The sequence below is a fragment of the Rhynchophorus ferrugineus genome, unplaced genomic scaffold (genome assembly GCF_030347505.1).
Source record: "Rhynchophorus ferrugineus isolate W39M unplaced genomic scaffold, kcgeb_rfMv2 rfM6, whole genome shotgun sequence".
In the NCBI taxonomy this organism is placed as follows: Eukaryota; Metazoa; Arthropoda; class Insecta; order Coleoptera; family Curculionidae; genus Rhynchophorus; species Rhynchophorus ferrugineus.
Genome location: NW_027472585.1, coordinates 2310915 through 2330000, shown reverse-complemented (window position 1 = coordinate 2330000; position 19086 = coordinate 2310915). Strand labels below are relative to the sequence as shown.

The 19086-nt window shown below is 36.5% G+C and overlaps 1 protein-coding gene and 1 long non-coding RNA gene across 51 annotated transcripts in view; both read right to left on the bottom strand.

Moving 5' to 3' along the window:
- Positions 1-19086, bottom strand: part of Obsc (Obscurin) — a 79056-nt gene that overhangs the window by 5177 nt on the left and 54793 nt on the right. For 45 of the 50 annotated variants that reach the window (XM_076408174.1, XM_076408216.1, XM_076408166.1 and 42 more), the window contains 20 exons: positions 17927-18214; positions 17741-17861; positions 16436-16560; positions 16012-16380; positions 15518-15535; positions 14861-15087; positions 14634-14801; positions 12602-12788; positions 11554-12338; positions 9431-9589; positions 9132-9376; positions 7243-7902; positions 5602-5928; positions 4848-5085; positions 4493-4775; positions 3296-3594; positions 1323-1627; positions 1094-1261; positions 373-594; positions 173-317 (listed from right to left, as the gene is read on the bottom strand). In XM_076408174.1, the coding sequence (XP_076264289.1) occupies positions 173-317; positions 373-594; positions 1094-1261; positions 1323-1627; positions 3296-3594; positions 4493-4775; positions 4848-5085; positions 5602-5928; positions 7243-7902; positions 9132-9376; positions 9431-9589; positions 11554-12338; positions 12602-12788; positions 14634-14801; positions 14861-15087; positions 15518-15535; positions 16012-16380; positions 16436-16560; positions 17741-17861; positions 17927-18214 (5339 nt within the window). The remainder of the gene's footprint in view (positions 1-172; positions 318-372; positions 595-1093; positions 1262-1322; positions 1628-3295; positions 3595-4492; positions 4776-4847; positions 5086-5601; positions 5929-7242; positions 7903-9131; positions 9377-9430; positions 9590-11553; positions 12339-12601; positions 12789-14633; positions 14802-14860; positions 15088-15517; positions 15536-16011; positions 16381-16435; positions 16561-17740; positions 17862-17926; positions 18215-19086) is intronic. The other 5 variants (XM_076408179.1, XM_076408187.1, XM_076408189.1 and 2 more) reach the window with 1 other exon arrangement.
- LOC143198762 (uncharacterized) lies at positions 17118-17398 on the bottom strand. The gene is made up of 2 exons (XR_013006285.1): positions 17280-17398; positions 17118-17241 (listed from the first exon to the last, which is right to left on the bottom strand). It is a non-coding gene; the product is annotated as an uncharacterized LOC143198762 (long non-coding RNA).

The following is a 19086-nucleotide window of genomic DNA, read 5'->3' as shown; positions in this document are numbered from 1 at the left end:
TTTAACACGATCGCTGACGATCTGATTTTAATATCTTTTAAGAATTTTTTTTGGCGTCACGCACCAGAGCGTGATCGGCACTGAGATCAAATGTATTTGCCGATAGCCGCACAACGCGCGAGCGCGTGGCCAATTAAAGTGAATTAAAATTACTTTAAATTAAAAAACTCACTCTCCAATCGTAACCATTCTCGTCCGAAACGACGTAGGCCGATCCAGGTCCTCTGTTGGCGGCTACTTTCATGTATTCGCGAAGGCGAACCGGAAAATCGACGTCTCTAAGCTGGAGCAGATAAGTATCGGGTCCATTCTGATAACTAAAAGGAGACATCGTCGGGTAAAAGGTAATCGTGCGGAAGGAAATGCGCTTACTGGCTTTCTGATTTGAAACCGCCGATTTCGTAATTGAGCGGCGATCTGGAAGGTAGTTGGTCCTCCCACGTCCTGGGTCTAGGGGTCTTCTCCTTGGGCGGCGATGGTCGAGGCGTGTATACATCTCCGGGTGGATAAACCATCTTGGAGGGATGCGTGAAGGCACCTTCGAGGGGTCGACGTCTGAACCACGCCCTACACGACGCGTTGTCGTACCACTCTCTGTTAAGAAACAAGAATTTATGAGTAAATCTGATTATACAAAGAAAATACGTATTAAATAAGTAACTAGAGTTAAACTGATGCCTGTTAAGATCATAGACTAAAGAAATTTAGAAGCGTATCTCCTATGTTAAAATTGATTCTAATTTACGTTCGGAATCCCCGTGTGAGGGCGCTTACGCATGCGCAGCATGACAGTCGGAAAATTTAAAAATGTTAGCGGGAAATTAAAAAAAATCTTTTAATTTTACTTGGAAAATAAAAATTTCTTTAGAAGAACCAACTTTAACATAGGAGATGCGCTTCTAAGTTCCTTTATTCTATGACTCTAAGCTACAAACTATAGTGGCTGTTTAATTAACTGTAGTTTAAGTGCTCCAATAGGAAACTAATGAACTGAAACTTGTGTTATACCAGACCACAAAGAAACAAGTCTGTTCTACATGTCTAAGTTGACTTTTCCTCCTACAGTCATATGGTCATTATAGAAAAGACTTACCTATATAGCCTCCAATAGTCTTTCAGGTACGTACTACTGATTTGGAATTCATCTCGATATCTTCTATCGCATCTTTCCAGCCACGGATGTCTCAAAGCTGCTCTTACGTCTAAACGCCCATCTGGATGGTAAACCAACAACTTCGAGATGAAATCTCTACCCTCGGCACTACACAAAAAAGAGGGTTAAATGAGACAAAAGTTGTGGTTTTTCTCAAGGATCTTCTAACCTGATACGGCTCCACCATTCATCATCGAATGCCCATTTACCCTCTCGTATCTTGGTTAAGGTTTCCCTGTCGTTGGCACCTCTGAACGGCGATCTTCCGGACAACAAGATATAGGTTATGATGCCGACGCTCCACATGTCGTGTCCGAAGCCGACTCCTTCGTTGTTAACGCATTCGGGACTGACGTATTCCGGAACACCGTACAAGAGCGGATAGAGTGTAGCCAAGCTAACGCGCCTTGATAAACCAAAATCGGTGATTTTGAGGTCGTCTCCGCCTGGATGGGCGATTAGAAGATCGCCAAGCTGTAAAAAAAGTTTGTTTTAGGTATGGACGACGGAAAATTTTATTTAAAAACGAATCGGTGTTAAAAATAAAAATCGTTAGTTATCGAAATCGTTAGTTTCGCCAAAGTTTGAAAGAGGCTGAACCGATTTGAATAATTTTGATTTTGAAATATTTGGTGAAGCTTAGGGAAGGTTTATATGATAAGAAAGTATAAAATAATTGCGAGAAAAATAACAATGTTGGTATAGCATACAAAGTCTCACTGTGACTGTCATCAATCATTATAAGTTAACAAAAGTGCAAAGAGAATGTGACAACCGCTACCACCCTTCACATACATTCACATACAGCAAGTTCAAAGGTTGGCAACGCTGGTGGATTGGTACCATGCGGTTCCCGTCTATAAAAGACCACCACGACGACGTCTCGTTCTCTTCTCTTTCCTTTTCTTTACCTCCTTGTAACAGTACCACTTCCACAGCGCTACCCTACTTCCTGTACCTTAACCTAATATCCTGTCCATTCTCCCGTCGACCACATGTATCATTTAATATCACAATAAACAACTCTTTTTCAACCAGTCATTTCAGTTCTCGTGCAAATTCCTTCCACAAAATAGTAGTGAGTGTTTGGACAAATAATCGCGTCGACAGCCACACATTTTGACCGACCGACCAAACGAACATTCCTATAATTGGTTACATCCCGACAGGTAACCAACTCAACATAAGCCACTCGACAGGTGCTCGACACGTGCATGGAAGGATAGCACGAGGAACGGAACCCATCAACATCACATGGTCGACGTTATCCCACGAGACTAACGCGGTGGACGAAAACCACAGAAGCCCATCATGCATCAGACATCAACACATGAACAACCTTGAATTACGAAATGAGACACGTAAGGCACCACACTTATAGGTACCCTCAAACAAATACAAACGCCCAAGATGAACGACGTCCTGCTACAACTTCGATGGCAGCTGATCCCGTAAAACTCTTCGCTCAGGTTGGAATCCCCATCTCATAAGCAGTCCCTAGGCGATTCATTGCGTAATGGCGGGTGCACTTCGGAACTTGCACCACATAGGGGTTCTTTCCACGGCAGCTCCACTAGGAGGGGAGTGATGTGGCGACAGCTACGACCCTTTAGGCCACCATGCACTAACCTACAGCAAGTTCAAAGGTTGGCAACGCTGGTGGATTGGTACCATGCGGTTCCCGGCTATAAAAAACCGCCACAACGACCTCTCGCTCTCTTCTCGTTTCTTTTCTCAACTTCCTTGTAACAGTACCACTTCCACAGCGCCCCCGTGCTTCCTCTACCTAATACTGTCCATTCTCCCGTCGACCACATGTATCCGTTTAAATCGAAATAAACAAGTATTTCTTCAACCAGTGTTTTTAGTTCTCGTGAAAATTCCTTCTACAAATCGTAGTGAGTGTTCGGACAAACAATCGCATCAACAGCAACACATTCCGACCGACCGACCCGACGAACATTCATACAACAAAATAACCGCTAACTATAAGCGCTCTTTCAGACTATTATGCATTAATTAATTTATTAATGCACTTTACTATTATAAATTAATGTAACGAAATCTACCTTATCTGTTTTAAATCTTTAAAATTAATTCACAATCCAAGTATAATTTTTTTGAAATAAATGTTAAACGAACCGTAAGACCCATATGTCCAAATCCTCTTCCATGCATGTATTCCAGGCCCTGAAGCAGCTGTCTGATAAATCCTGCGATGTCACTTTCGGTGTAGTAGTCCATTTTCAGAAGATAATCGGGGACGAGTTCACCGCCAGCGCCCAATTCCAGAATGATGGCCAAAGTGTCGTCTGTTTCGTAAGCATCGTGTAATGAAGTGAGTTTCTTGTGACGGAGTTGATTGAGAACCTCCAGTTCGTTGTACATGAATGGACGGAGGTCTCCCCTGCCGTGCATGATCTTAGCAGCCCAGTTGCGTCCTATTTGAACAGAAAACTAGTTTATGACTGATAGAATACTAACTGTAATTGTTTTGAACACTATTTTATATAAAATCATTTTGCTTTATATAGTAATATTGGAAATTAACAAACGGAGTGTCATACTACGTTATATTATGCCTGATAAAAACATGATGTTCGACTAACTCTCAATAAATATTCCTGTCTATATTTTACATTACTGATTAGTGAGCCTGTTTTAGAAATAAATATAGACCTTTATTGGTTTTTATGAAGTTTAATTTATAATTAAAATATTAAGAAAACTATATATTGCAATAGATAGCAATCTATATGGTTGGGGAAAAAGTAATTTCAGTTTTTCTTAATATATATCTTTAAAATCACGTATCTTTAACACTACGGATCCAATGAATCCATAATATATGGAATTTGAATAACTATACAACATACTAGATAGAAAGGTGCTATTTCTCTCTTGCTTATGAATAAAAATAAATATTAGATAAGCTTTTTTATAAAAAGGTTAGATATTGTAAAATGGAGTATCATACTCCGTTATATTATGACTGATGAAAATATATTTCAGAAAAAATTATCACACAAATATCGTAATTGAAGCATTAAATAAGTCGTTTAATTTTAAGGACTAACCCTGGCATAGTTAAGGATACAAATTTGTCTCAAAATAACTTTTTTAGATATTTACGTTTCGAACTACTTTACTTTACGAGCTAATATATAAGGTTGAGCAGGAAGTAACTTCAATTTTGTTTAATATATAACCATAGAACATACTCAACATAAAGATGCTGTCTGTCGTTTGCTCATACATACAAACAGAATACAAAATAAACTTTGTTATGAAGAAGATTACGAGAAGTATAGGAAATAATTAGGTCCAGTAAATAATTACCATTCACTCTTTCCACGGCATGGTATGTGACTCCTTGCGTGCCTCTTCCGAGTTCATCTCCAAGGTCATAGTAGTCGGTAACAAGCCTCTTGTGAGTGCGAATGGGCGTAATATTGGTATAAGTACGGATACCGTATTCCTGGTCGTTATCTTCGACATAGAGCATAGCGCTGCTAGATGCGGAACCAGCTACATTACGAGCTGACACAGAATAGAGACCCTCATCCTTATAAATAACGTCGTTGATGGTCAATATTGTGGTGTCAGGTTCATGGAACGAAATCTGGAAAAAACATATATATAAATATACATAAATAGTAACGAGCGGACTTGGAATTGTCGATATAAAACCTACCTTGATCCTGCTAGACGGAGCCAACGGTTTCCAGTCTCGGTACCACTTGATTTCGGGATAGGGTACCCCGACGACCCTTGCGACGAACTGACACCTGCCTCTCACCATGACGTACTGGATATCAGGTCGGCTGATGAAGTAAGGAGCCTCGGCGATTTCTAACCTAACTCTTTGACGTGCTTCGCCATGTTCGTTCTTAGCCACGCATTCGTACCAACCGACATCCCTGTCCAACATCCTAGAAGAGAAAAATTTATGTATTTGCTACGTTGATTGAAATCATAGTTTTCTATCATCCAATGGATTCTAATCTGTCTTGGGAACTCTGGTTTGGTCTATGGTTATTCGTATACATATACACTAACATGGTGTATGGTTATATTCTCATAATTTGATTACTGTTTTAATGGTGAAATATTGCTTAACCGTCTTGAAATTATTTCAGACACAACAGCATAAAAAAAAAGTTGACGAGTACAAGATGATTTGGATAGAAGAGTCATAGTCCTTATGAGAGAGTGACTTTTCTAAAATTAATGTGTTTAATGGATTTTACTATATATTTTAGGTATCAAATATGATAGTCTTTTACCAAATATATTTACAACTAGAACGGATGAGAAATAAACTAAAGAATCAATTGTTTTTGCTACACTGTAACACAATGAAGGGATAAAATCCTGAATAGATCTAGATAATTATTTGTTTTACTATTATTATAATTATTATTCATAAATCCTATCATAACTCTTACTTGTTGATGAATAGCGTAGCCTGTCCATTCCTGGTGTAACTCCAGTCGAACCTACCTCCGGGTTCGATCAGTTCGTCGTTGAAATAAAAGCTGATCTTGGGTTTGGGATAACCGTAAACAAACCAGAACAAGTTGGTGTTCTGGTCCTTGATGCCGTACTGTGTCGGGTGTTCTTGCCTGAGGAAAATTGGCGCCTGGGCCATACCGTCGTGAGGGGGTCGTTCGATGTCGAAGTCCCTGGGGAAGTACGGTGACGTATCCGGACGGAATTCTGTTCCAGAGGGCAGGTAAGGCTGGAATTTTGGAAGATCCGGCTCCAGTTTTTGTCTAAAGATGGAGGTAAGTACGTTTTAATAAATTTTTTATACAAATTATTAGAAATAGTGATTGTATGGCAAATACTCGATAAAATATTGCAATTTGAAGGATAATAATCAAGTGTTATTTGTTTTGGTGGATTAGGGAGACAATGAAATTTATAACTATATATTGATTTCAATTATATACTTACAATAAATATATATCAAAGAATATTAAAAAATAAATGTTTTATATATAATATATAGTCTATCCAAAGAAGCAATGACCATACATCATCAAGGTGTATAATGTATTGCAGTTCGCATGCTAATTCGCTTTAATACCAGACAATATTTTCCTTCTCATTTTATTCCAGTTAAAAAGAGATACAATGCTGTCTGATTAGTTCGATCAAGTAAACTAATAAAAAAAACAAAAGTCGTTCAAAAGGCAATGGGACTTGCGAAGTATACCATTTAAACTATTCGCGATAAAAAGAAGACATTAAAACATATTTGCAATCTACTGCAACTTTAAATATCTCAAGATCAACACGCCAAAAAAACTCTGGATATGGGAAAAATGGAAAAACTATGGATTATATGGATTGAGGACAATGACAAACGGAGAATGCTAATCACTCAAATGACTATCCAAAAAAGGATTTAAGTATATTCGAAAATTTGAAGAATGGAGATACCGATGAATCAGCTGAAGATGTCACATTCCAAGCAAGCTTAGGATGGTTTGAAAATTTTAAAAATAGATTTAATAGCGCCGATGATGCAGCATCTAAGGAACATTTTAAAGGGAATTATTGAAAAAGGTGATTATAGAACTCAACAAGTGTTAAACATCCTCCTTGAAAACGATCCTGACGTCGAACGTAGCCATTAGCTAGTATAAATCACTGACGAACGAAATTAACAAGAAGGCAAATAACGTTGGATAATTTTTTTAAGCCAGGCCCATCCTTATCAGCGAAAAATGACGACGATAGTGATCTGCAGGTTACCATCTCTCCATAGTCTTATGAATATGTATATGTATGTATACATATACATATTTTATGTAACATGAAGTTGTTTCATTTTTGTTTATAGATTATTGTTGGTTTTTGGAGTTTTTGGAGGTGTTATTATTTTATGTACAAATGTTTGTATACTTGTTAAAATGCATTTTGAGTGATTTAACAAATTTGGAACCTATCCCATTGAATTTGTATGAATTTCTATTAGAATAATTGATTCCTAATACGGTTTTTGGCTTTGCGACCAAGTTCTGAGGAATGTGTCTAAGTCGTAAAGCGAGCGCACCTAAATTATAAATTGTGATATTCACCTGTGAGTAATTGCGAATGGCGAAGGATCACTAACACCATATTTATTCTCCACTCTCACTCTGAATTTGTAGTCGCGGAAGGGCTCCAGGTTTCTAACTCCGCAGACGCAGCTTCTTATACCAGTACGAACAGTGAACCAGTCGCCGTTCGGCAATTCGCACATCTCCAACTGATAAGTGACCGGTTCCCTGGGACCGGACGGGATGGACGGCTTCCACGACAACGTGCAATGACGATCGGTCATCTGAGAGATGATCGGTGGATCGGCCAGTGGTACCGGAGCGCCGCTCCTCTTATATTTGTCGTAATCCGCGTACTGATCGGCCATGGGACGCTTCGGTTTTGCTTCGAGGCCTTCGTCGAACTTCAGGGTGGCGTGGCAGATGTCGCTGCCGTGCTCGTTGGATATCTTGCAGGAGTACTTGCCGAGGTCGTCCTGGTCCAGGCCCATGACGCTGAGTCTCAGCAGGCCGGCCGTGTCCTTGTCCATGATGATCCTCTTGGACGGGTAGATCTTCTCGTCGTTGTGGTACCACTCGACCTCGGGTTCCGGATAGCCGGTCGCGCAGGCGGTGAACTTGGCGGTCATGCCCTTGAAGAGCTCCGTGTCGCCGATTCGTTTGAGGAAGGTGGGTGGTTCGATCTTCTGTTGGATTTTACTGCAAAATGAACGAGATACAAATTATTATACAATTCAAAATTTTGGTAAATCTTTTTCTATATATTAATCGACTTAGCGCTTTTTGAGGAAAACGGTGTTGTTTTGTACATACGTCATCAAGGTGTTTAATGTATTACCTGCCGCAATTTGTAAGTTCGTTTTAGAATCAGACAATATCTTGCTTCTCATTTTATTCTAGTGAAAAAGAGACAAAATGCTGTCTGATTAGTTCGAGCACGTAAACGAATGAGCCTGTCAAAGCCGTCCCGTTGTCAGACGTATGCAAAATTCTTGAAAGCAATAGTGATAAGAGGTTATGACTCTAACCTATAAACTATTGTGGCGGTATAGTTAACTGTAATTTTTAGATACACTAAAATGTTAAAATAAATTATATGTGACATTTTTGTTCAATTATTTTATTTAGATTAGGATTTTGTTGTATGTTAAAGGCCAAATTGAACTGAAACTCAGAGTTGATGCGACAACATTACGATGTTTTGATGTCACAAATTTAAATGACGTATGTACAAAATAACTTTGAACAGACTATAAAATAATAGCTTGAAATAAATAGATCTACTGATGTGTAAATGAGGAAATGAAAATATGCAGCAATTAAAATTAAACTCTCTACATCATTTGAATAGATGGAATACATAGAGCAAGTTATGAATTAAGATATAAAAAAAAGAAAGAAATTGTGAGTTATTAGTAGTAAATTTATAAAAAATTTAATCGCCATGGCTAAATTGGCCTAATTGGGCTTCGAACTTTTGCCACATTCACCAGTATATTCCGGATTTGACCTTGTGAGTTTACCAACTTTAAGAGTCACCCGCTGGGTAGATATTTGAGTCGAACAAGGAGGTTCAGCTCTTTCGAATGCCAATTTTGATAATTTTTCTACATGGCTCCGAAAGCTGGAGACTGACGCAATCTATCATGTGTAAGCTCGAAGTATTTTACATGTGACTATACTTAGACCAATTCTGCATATTTGTTCTTATTGAGGATATATTAAGAACAAAGTAATTCAATAGGAAATAGGTCCTAGATGCTCCTAAGTTGTTTATACCATAAGCAAGGACGTAAAATATGACAATAAAAACCTCATGCTATCAACAACAATGTAATGATTGATAGTAGACAAACTCTGAGAGCACCAGCTATAGATTGATGATAATGATGATTATACTTAACGATAATTTATTTCGTGATACGTACATTTCCTTAACAACTTCTAAAGCAGCTGTACATACTGCTTGACCTTCTGGATTGGTGGCTGTAGCTCTAAAGACGCCAGCATCATCTGGCACGCAGTCTTGCACGTACAGACAGCACATATCGCCATCTCGCTTAATATGATATTTGCTGCTCTCGTAAATTGGTTCTCCATCTTTAGACCAGGCAACCTCGGGCTGTGGTACGCCGGTGACCCTACAAGGGAATTTGGCATCACGCCCTGGTAGCTGGAAACAATTGATCAATTAACGATAGGAATCGATGTTATTGAGTGTTGTTACCTGTTGCAAGTCGGTAAACCGTTGCGTGAATGATGGTGGTTGGAAAACTTTGCGCACGGTCGCTTTTCCTTCGCTGGTTTCCTCTCCCAAAGCATTGGTGATTTTCACGCCGTAAACACCAGCATCGGAAGGAACCGCTTTGTCTATTCTTAGTCCAACCTGAAAATTAGCATTTCTTATGTCTCAATTCATAAAAAATATAACATTGTAGATCCTGCTAAAACTATGGAACAGTTGAATCGATTGGGCTAATTTTGTTTTTCTCAGTGATATCAAAATAACTTTACAAGAAAATACTGTATAGAAAGAAGCAAAAATAGTTAAAATACTCTATAAGGAAAGTAAAATACATTACTTAGATATACAATTGTTAATTAGCGGGATCAGATCTCCGGAGGATGCCACTACATAAAAAGATCCACCTCATAGGTGGTGTGGAATAGAGTGAGTAATTAATTGTATAGTCTATTCAAAGTTTATTTGTATATGCGTCATCAAGATATTTAATGTATTGCATGCCGAAATTTGTAAGTTCGTTTTAGAATCAGACAATATATTCCTTCTCATTTTATTCCTTTTAAAGAGATACAATGCTGTCTGATTAGTTCGAGCACGTAAACGAACGAGCCTGTCAAAGTCGTTAGGTTGTTAGACGTATGCAAAATTCTTGAAAACTATAGTAATAAGAGGTTATAACTCTAAACTATAAACTATTGTGGTTGTATAATTAACTGTAGTTTTTAGATGTACTATAATATTAAAATAAACTATATTTGATACCATTTTTGTTCAATTATTTTATTTAGATTAGAATATTGTTGTATGTTAAAGTCAAACTGAACTAAAGCTCAAGAGTTGATGCGGCAACATTGCGACGTTTTGACGTCACAAATTTTGATGACGCATATAAAAATAAGCTTTGAATAGACTATTTTTTTAAGTCCTTCGATAATATATGCATTAATTGTACTATCATATTAGAATAAATTATATTTAACACTATTTTTGTTTTATTATTTTATTTACATTAGAATATTGTTGTTTGTCGAAGTCAAAATGAACTAAAATTCAGAGTTAATCCGGTAACATTGTGATGTTTTAACATCATCAATTCGGCATTCAATAACTGACCAGATCCACATGATAACAGATGTTATTGAATATTATGTTCAGCTATATTTTTAGATGTAGCACAAGCCTTCGATAAGGTTTGGCATTGTTCATAAACTACAGAAACAACCAATGTTACCAAAACAACACCGAACTATTAAAATCGTACATTACAACCAGAATGTTTAGAGTCAAACAAGAAGAAGCTTACTCTACAATAAAAGAAGCTAAAGCAGGTGTACCACAAGGAACTGCGATTTTAGCTGTCAGAGATAATAGTGAAGAAGCCTCAAGAAATTTACAACGGGCAAGTGACAATATAAATAATTGGACACAAGCTTGGAAAATAAAAATTAATGAAAGTAAATCTGTGCATGTACAGTTCACCTATAAACAGACCGTACAAAGCATCAATAACATTAAATAATACTATCATTCAATATAGCAATAACGCTAAATATCTCGGAATGAATCTTTATGCAAAACTTCGCTAAAAGGAACATATAAAGAAGAAAAGAAAAGAACTGGAATTGAAATATAGGAAAATGTACTGGCTAGTTGGAAGAAAATCACAATTATCAGTACATAATAAATTGCTATTGTATAAGCAAATACTAAAACCTATATGGACATACGAAGTTCAATTATGGGGATGTTCTGCAAAGAGTAACATAAATAAAATACACATTTTCAAAACAACACCCTGAGAGGTATTATGGGCGCACCCAAATACTATAGGACTGATTACCTACATCGAGACTTTCAGATACCCACAGTCAGTCAAGAAATCAAGAGAATTGCAAGTGGACATGAGGAAAGACTCAATTCTCATGAGAATATTAAAATACTGCAGCTTTTGGATACCATCAGAACAGGAGACCAGTTGTGTAGTGAGGTGCATATAATAAAAAATACAGCAGAGGCAATGTAATAATTAAATTAAAAAAAAAATTGGATGGTGTGTGTTCACTGTTTTATTGAATGGACTATAACTCCACGCAGTGATCTCTTACCTTCCTTCCATCGCAGGTCATCAACATTCTGTCAGAAGCTTCGATCGGTACTCCGTCTTTGGTCCACTGGACGGTCGGAATGGGATTGCCGGTAAATGGAGCTTCCAGGACCAGAGGTTGACCTTCGTCAGTGACAGCATCCCTCAGTTTGTGCAGGAACATCGGCCTCTCCTCAGGTTCGCCCGGTTTGGTGGCTGATTTAATACTTAGCGGAGCTGAGGTAGCGATCTCGCCAGCTTCGTTCGAAGCGACCGCCTTGTAGGTCAAGGCGTCGCGCAATTGATCGCAAGCATCGATGATCAAGGAGGAAGTACCGTCGGGTTGGTCGATGATCTTCACGTGTTTGTTGTCGGATATTATTTCGGCACCGTTACGCGTCCAGGTGATGGTCGGTGCGGGGAAGCCTTCGGCTTTGACCTCAAGCTTCACTGGGAAACCCTCGACCACAGTCTCGGGCAGTAAGGTCTTAACGAACTGAGGTCTGGTGGGTTTTTTCTCGGTGGTGATCGTCGCATCGCCAACAGCCTCTCCAAGTTTGTTGGTCACCTTCAGCTCGTACTTTCCCGCGTTCTCCGGCTTCATCACGTCGACCACTAGAGCGACGCGTCCGTCTGGATGACTCTCCAGATGAACGTTGGGTCCAGCTCGGACGGGAACCCCGTCCTTAAGCCATTTAATCTCGGGAGGCGGGTACGCTTCCACCTTGGCCTCGAGCTTCAGTTCCTGACCGAGCGGTACCTTTTGGTCTTTGAAGCACTTGAGGAATTTAGGTCTGCGTTGCTTAGCTAAAAAAAGGATTCATGCAAATGGTGTTACTGGTCTTTAGGAAGCCGTACCTGGCGACTGATGTTAGAATGCGTTAAAAGCTCGTTTAAAACTGACGCAAGAAGGAATTAAAATAAAACAATGATAATGTTCGTGTAAGCAATTATTTACTCATTTAAAAAGCGACTAAACTAAATGAAGAGCAAGCGTCGGATAATATAGGAGAGTTAGTCTTCGTCGTAATATTTTTTCACAATATAAGCGCGGTACCAAAAATACTCACGTGCGACTGCCACTGCACACAAAGAGGCCACTTCACCATTCGCATTTTTCACTACTAGTTTGTAAGCACCGCTATCGGACGGTTTACAGTTCTCGATGGTAAGTTTAACGGTACCATCAGGAAGGAGGGCGGTTTTGATGTTGGCGTCATCGGGTGAAATTGGTTCGCCATCCTTGTACCAAAGGGCCTAGAAATAAAATTGTAGCTATAGGTCTGACAATATTATAAAACTGATTCCAACACGTAATGACCCGCGGTTAGACTTGTGGGCTAAGAGTTTAGCTCGTCGATAGTAACGTAGTAGGATCGAACTTATTCGGAGCTAAAGGTCGTTTAAAAAAGCTTAATGTTCGTAAAAATTAAGTGAGTGAGTTGAAAGTCGTTAAAAGACACAAAAGTGTTCAGAGCGACTATACATTTTAAGAAAACAACATATAATGCATCCAATTCAGCATTACCTTAACAATAATCATGAATGTTGACAATTTCAAAAGATCTCACACGGCTTTAGTTACATTAAATTAAGAGAAAATTCTAGAGTGTAATTCAGCTTTTGCACAAGTACGTTACATCTATTATCATTACGAAATTAGATAATCTTAGATGTGTATTTACTAATGAATGAGTGAAGAAATCATTGAGAAGTTATCCAAATATCACACAACACTACTGATGTATACCATATACTCAATAACCATCACATTCAATTATAGTCTATTCAATTTTTTTTTGTACATACGTCATCAAGATGTTTATGTCTGTGTTGTGTTGTGGGTGTGTTGTGATGTTGTGTCTGCCGCAATTTGTAAATTCGTTTTAGAATCAGACTCATTTTACTCTAGTTAACAAGAGATATTCGATGATTAATGTCTGTCTGATTAATTCGAACACGTAAACAAATGAGTCTGTCAAAGTCGTCAGGTTGTCAGACGTATGCAAAATTCTTGAAAACAATAGTGATAAGAGGTTAACTCTAAACTATAAACTATTGTGGTTGTATAATTAACAGTATTTTTTAGTTGCACTATAATATTAAAATAAATTATATTTGATAACATTTTTGTTCAATTATTTTATTTAAATTAGAATTTTGTTGTATGTCAAAGCCAAACTGAACTAAAACTCAGAGTTGATGCGGCAACATTGCCAAGTTTTGATGTCACAAATTTAAATGAGGTATGTACAAAATAACATTGAACAGGCTACAGTTTATGTTGTTTGTCTTTTTAGTATTAACTATTTCGTCTACACTAGGATTTTCTTCACTTTCCTTTTGTGTTTTACGTCTTTTCATATTTATTTATAATCATGTTTTGTCTGTCGCATCATTTAGTTTTCGCGGCCAAACACCAATTTTATTAATACATCCTAATTTCCTAAAAGACTAATGTATTCTACATTGATAGTTAAGCAGTGGCTATTTCGGAGAATCCTAGCCGGTGTTCGGTAATCTTCGGTAGTTTCAGCCTGATTTTGCGACGTTGCCATTTACAAGCAATCGAGAGTAATAGAGGAATTATCATAACACTAATGTATTCATTCGGCCTCGCAGATATTTTCTGACTTAAAACACTCATGAGATATAGTGTGTGCTACATTATCCAGTGTGTATAATTTACAGTAACATATTGAATAATAAAAATACTAAACGAATAGACAGAGTTTGATGATTTTTTTCTGTGAATTTACGTGGATTAGAGAATGGCTTAAATCTACAATCGTACCCGGTAGGTGGAGCTGTGCAGATTTTTTAAAATTTTTAACTTGCTGTAGTTCAGAATGTTATTGTGATTATCTTATAGTATTTGTTTTATTGTCGACATAAGTTATTCCATCCAAGCAAAAGTCTACGTTCTGATATTCTTTCCGGCTAAAGCCTAACAATGTAATATTAAGAACACTTTTCATTCACATTTCATTTGGGACCTTTGCTCTGTTTATTATTTTTAGATATATTGTATATACGAATTACCTATAGTTTCTGCAGTAATTATGTGTTTTGTATATTTAGTAATTGAGCAATTAACGTTACCTTGGGCTTGGGGCTTCCACCAATCTTCGCTCTAAGTTCTAGCTTCTCTCCTTCGTTCACGTCCAAGTTCCTATCCAGTTTTTTCGCTAATGTCGGTGGAGTTTGGACCATCAGGATACCACCCAGCGTCTCGGCTTCACCGACCACATTCTTGGCTATTGCCTTGTACTGAAAAGAAAAAATCGTTAAGAAATATGATTATTGGTGTAAATGGTTGGTGATTTTACCGCTCCAGCATCATCGCCGCTGTAATTCGTTATAGTTAAGCTGCTGGTGACCTGAGCATCCCTCGAAGTGACTATTTTGTGGTTTTCATCTTCGACGATAGGTTTTCCATTCAAATACCAAGTGATTTCTGGTTTTGGAAGGCCATCAGCGCGTACCATTACGGTGATTTCACCTTGATCCTCGACTTGTTGGTCAGTCAGGCCAGTAATGAATTTTGGTCTTTCAGCTAAAAGGTTGTTAGAATTTTTAGAATCAACAAACAAACAAATATCTAGCAAAAATAATGTAACACATAAGCTTTTCATAAGAGTTTAGTTGCTATTACTAAATATGCATTAAAACTTATGGCAAATTATTGCTAAAGCAGAGCAGTTATAGTTAGTTCTAATTGATTATTTCAAATTTAAAAAAAAACAGTATATAAAGCGATAAAAACAAAAATATTAAAAATTCTGGAAAGTATCAAAGGCTGTTTGTTATCAACAGCTGTTTGTTATCATGTTATTTTTATTGTAATTGTAATGAGTTTCTTTGTTGATACTTTTTATTGGGTCGGAAATTGTAAAAAAACGTTAAATTATTGAAAATTTCCGAATATATATTATCTGACCCTTGTTTTTAAAGCATTTTAGTAGCGAAGCAGTTTTGCAACTTACTAGTTGGTTCAGCCTCTTCTGTAAATATTTAAAGAAATGTTAAAATGGTTTAATCAACTACTTAAAGATACTACAATTCCAATCTTAATTTTAATAAAAGATCGCATTGTTAAAGAGAAGTAATTAAAGTACTAGAAACTAATCAAAAATATGACTAAATAGTGACTAAGATGTATTATATATTGAAGTAAGGAAAATATTTCAAATACTACTCTATATACAATATTTATTATAGGTTTTAACACATCAGCTTAAGAGTCCTTATTTAAGTAATTAAAAATATTATTAGAAAATGATAATAATTCAGTTTCCTCCAAGAAATATTTTATTTGTGTCAACACTGGTAACCAGATCTGGTAACTTTGGTGGATAAATAGATAGAACTAAATTTTTTTTAATTTAGGTACCATTAAGTACCAAACTTTTTAGTTAATGTGTTCAAACTTCTTGAGTGATTTTAGACCTATTGGTGTAGATATAAATAAAATACTTACTAATTGTTTTCAATCTGCCTTCAGAGCTAGATTCTCCAAGTTCATTCTTGACTACTACTTTATAGTACCCTTCATCTGCCAATTTGACGTTATGGAAAACTAACTTGTACGTTTCGTTCGCTTTGTCTTCCACGATGGAGATCAGGTCACTTGCCTTGATCACCTTGTCATCCCTCATCCATAGAACTTGGGCTTCGGGGTTCGCCTGAACTACGACTGTGAATTCAGTGGCTTCTCCTGGTACAACTCTAACATCTTCAGGTCCCTCGATCTCCGGTCGCAGCACAATGGTAAGCTGAGCGCTGTCCTCTAATTCTCCCCATTTATTCTTCGCTTGGATGGTATATTTTCCTTGGTTGGAACGCTCAGCTGAAAACATAGTTTTCGTGTCTTTTTGCCGTTATATATTTTCGATAGTACTCACTTCTGGGGATTGTTAAGGAATACGTGCATTCCTTCAAGCCATCCTCGATGTCATGGTCTTCATTCTCCAAAATAATTTTGCTCCTTTCATATTCCTGATTAGAAATTGGTTTTCCATCCTTCAGCCTAAAATGAGACACCAGTTGCATTAATGATGTTGCAATAAAATAGATTAAACCTTTCGGTGGAATTTCATTATTTATTTATTTGTTTTTATATATTAGAGTCTTTTTTTCGTCAACTAAGGTTTATCCGGAAGGGGCCTATGGTCCTTCCAATAAAACAGCCAATGCATGTCATAAATACCATCGAACGTATGGCCAAATACAGTTTATAAATACCCTTTTAAACTTGGAGCATTTTCATTCTTATTCTATTAATTAGTATTAGTCTAATTAAACAGAGACAAAATGAAGTTTGATGCGTCCGAACATGTAACCAAATCTACTGGTCGACACCGTTGTCATATGTTAATATAAATATAATAAAATAACTCTAACCTACAAACTATTGTGGCTGTTTAATTAACTATAGTTTAATTCCTTCAATAAATATGCTTTTGATGTACGGTACTTATAATTAATAAATTATATTAATATATTATTTAATATTATATTTTATATATCATAATAAATATATTATATATTATATTTTATAACCTTATTTTTGTTTCATTATTTTATTTGCGATAGTATTATGTTGCCATAGTGAAAATTAAAAAAAATCAAATTTGGCACGGCAACGTTGCATTATAATTGTTGATGACGTGCATTGGCTGCTTTATTGGAGCACTATACTTAATGTGGCCTCTTAATTATGCCCTGCATCATTAAATAACAATAAACCAATCACTAACTCAGATATTATCTCAGAAAACATTTTCCTGTCTGATTATTGTTCGATGGATTTCAAAGCATCCTTGAGTGAAATTCGAACCTGCGACTATGACGGAATAATAGACAAGAGAAGTTTTGAAGAAGGCTTCGAGATGAATTAAAATCTAGATATTTTACTTTTTTTGACGAATTTATCTCCAATGTTTTCAGACATTTAGATAGGAAAGTTCAGACCAATATTTGTTTACACAAAAAATAGCAGTCTGAATGATATCTAACTACTGTTGGTTGGACGATTCAGAGAGACTTTCCAGGTTCTTCCCACAAGAGTTGTCCTACGGGAACATTACATTTCATTTAAATATGAAAATATGAATATTACGCCGCAAAAACTAAACAGCTCTTAGATTTTTTGTAGACCTGTGTTGTATTAAACACGTAAATAGCTATAAATAACAAATAAATATTACCATGTCACATCAGGAATGGGATCTCCAACGATCACGGCCTTAAACGTAACTCCGTTCTTCTTTACGACCTTCTGGTCTTTGAGCCCTTCCTTGAGTTTCGGACGACGTAGCTCCTTCTCGGCTACAAATGAAATTTCACAGTTAATTGAAACCTCTCCGAGGTTACTTCCTCTGTTTGGGACTCACGAGTCACTTCCAAGACCGCTTGTTGTTTCACGCTACCAACGGGATTGGTTAGGACGCATTCGTAAACTCCCGCGTCTTTCATTTCCAGTTTCTTGATTTCCAGCTTGAATTCCTCGCCGTTTTGACTGGAGGTCATGCGAAGGTGACCGTCGGGTTTGATTTCCTTCCCGTTCAGAGTCCAGGTTGCAGTAGGCGGTGGATTCGCGAAGCCTCTTACGATGTAGGTTATGTCAAGAGATTCGGGACGAGAACCATCTTTCATGTTGGTGTCGAGTATAACCGGCACAGCTATATATTAAAAGAATGTTATGATATGACACACAACACAGTAGACAACATCAATAATGAAGTCTTGGTTTTTACAAAACTAATCAAATTGTTGTTCAACTGTTGTTCATCATGACGTTGTCTAAGTTAAAATTGACGTAGGATATTTCAGATTTTATTGTTTTATTTATATTTAAACAGTTAATTTGCCATTAAAATTCAATATAATGATATACAATACAAAAATTATTATTAATCAACGTTGCACATATATTCAAGCTTGCAGATATCAATATTATTTATTATTACAAAAGGCTTAATATTTTTTTAACAAAATATATATTTTGCTACAAATTAAATATTAATCAGGTTAGCCAATGTTAAGAAGAAATAGAGCATAACCAAAAAAATTTTAAATCACAGTAGATTTAAAATATATTTTGTTGAAATCTATAACATATTATCCTTTCAGACTTGTATGGATTTTTAATCCGATATATTAACGCTAAATTTATATGATTTTGTAAATAATGTAACAGTATATTAATTTAATAGTCTTCATTATCAATATACTGTAGACTTCAAATCTATAGACATTTGCAAAAATCTAATTTTCGGTTTTTTAATACTAATGTTTCAATATTAATAAAAGGGTATCATACTTTAATATATTATGAGTCTATAGACATTACATACACTTTTTTGTTTCAAGTTTTATTATAATATATTAATTAGTATTGCTGGTAAATATACTATTTTATATTTCTATTATTCTTAATAAAAACTTAAACTTAAAACTTTTAGTACTAATTCTGTTTTAATATTCATAAAAGTGTATCATACTCTACGATGTCATGGGTCTACAATATTTACATACTTTTGTATGTTTTAGT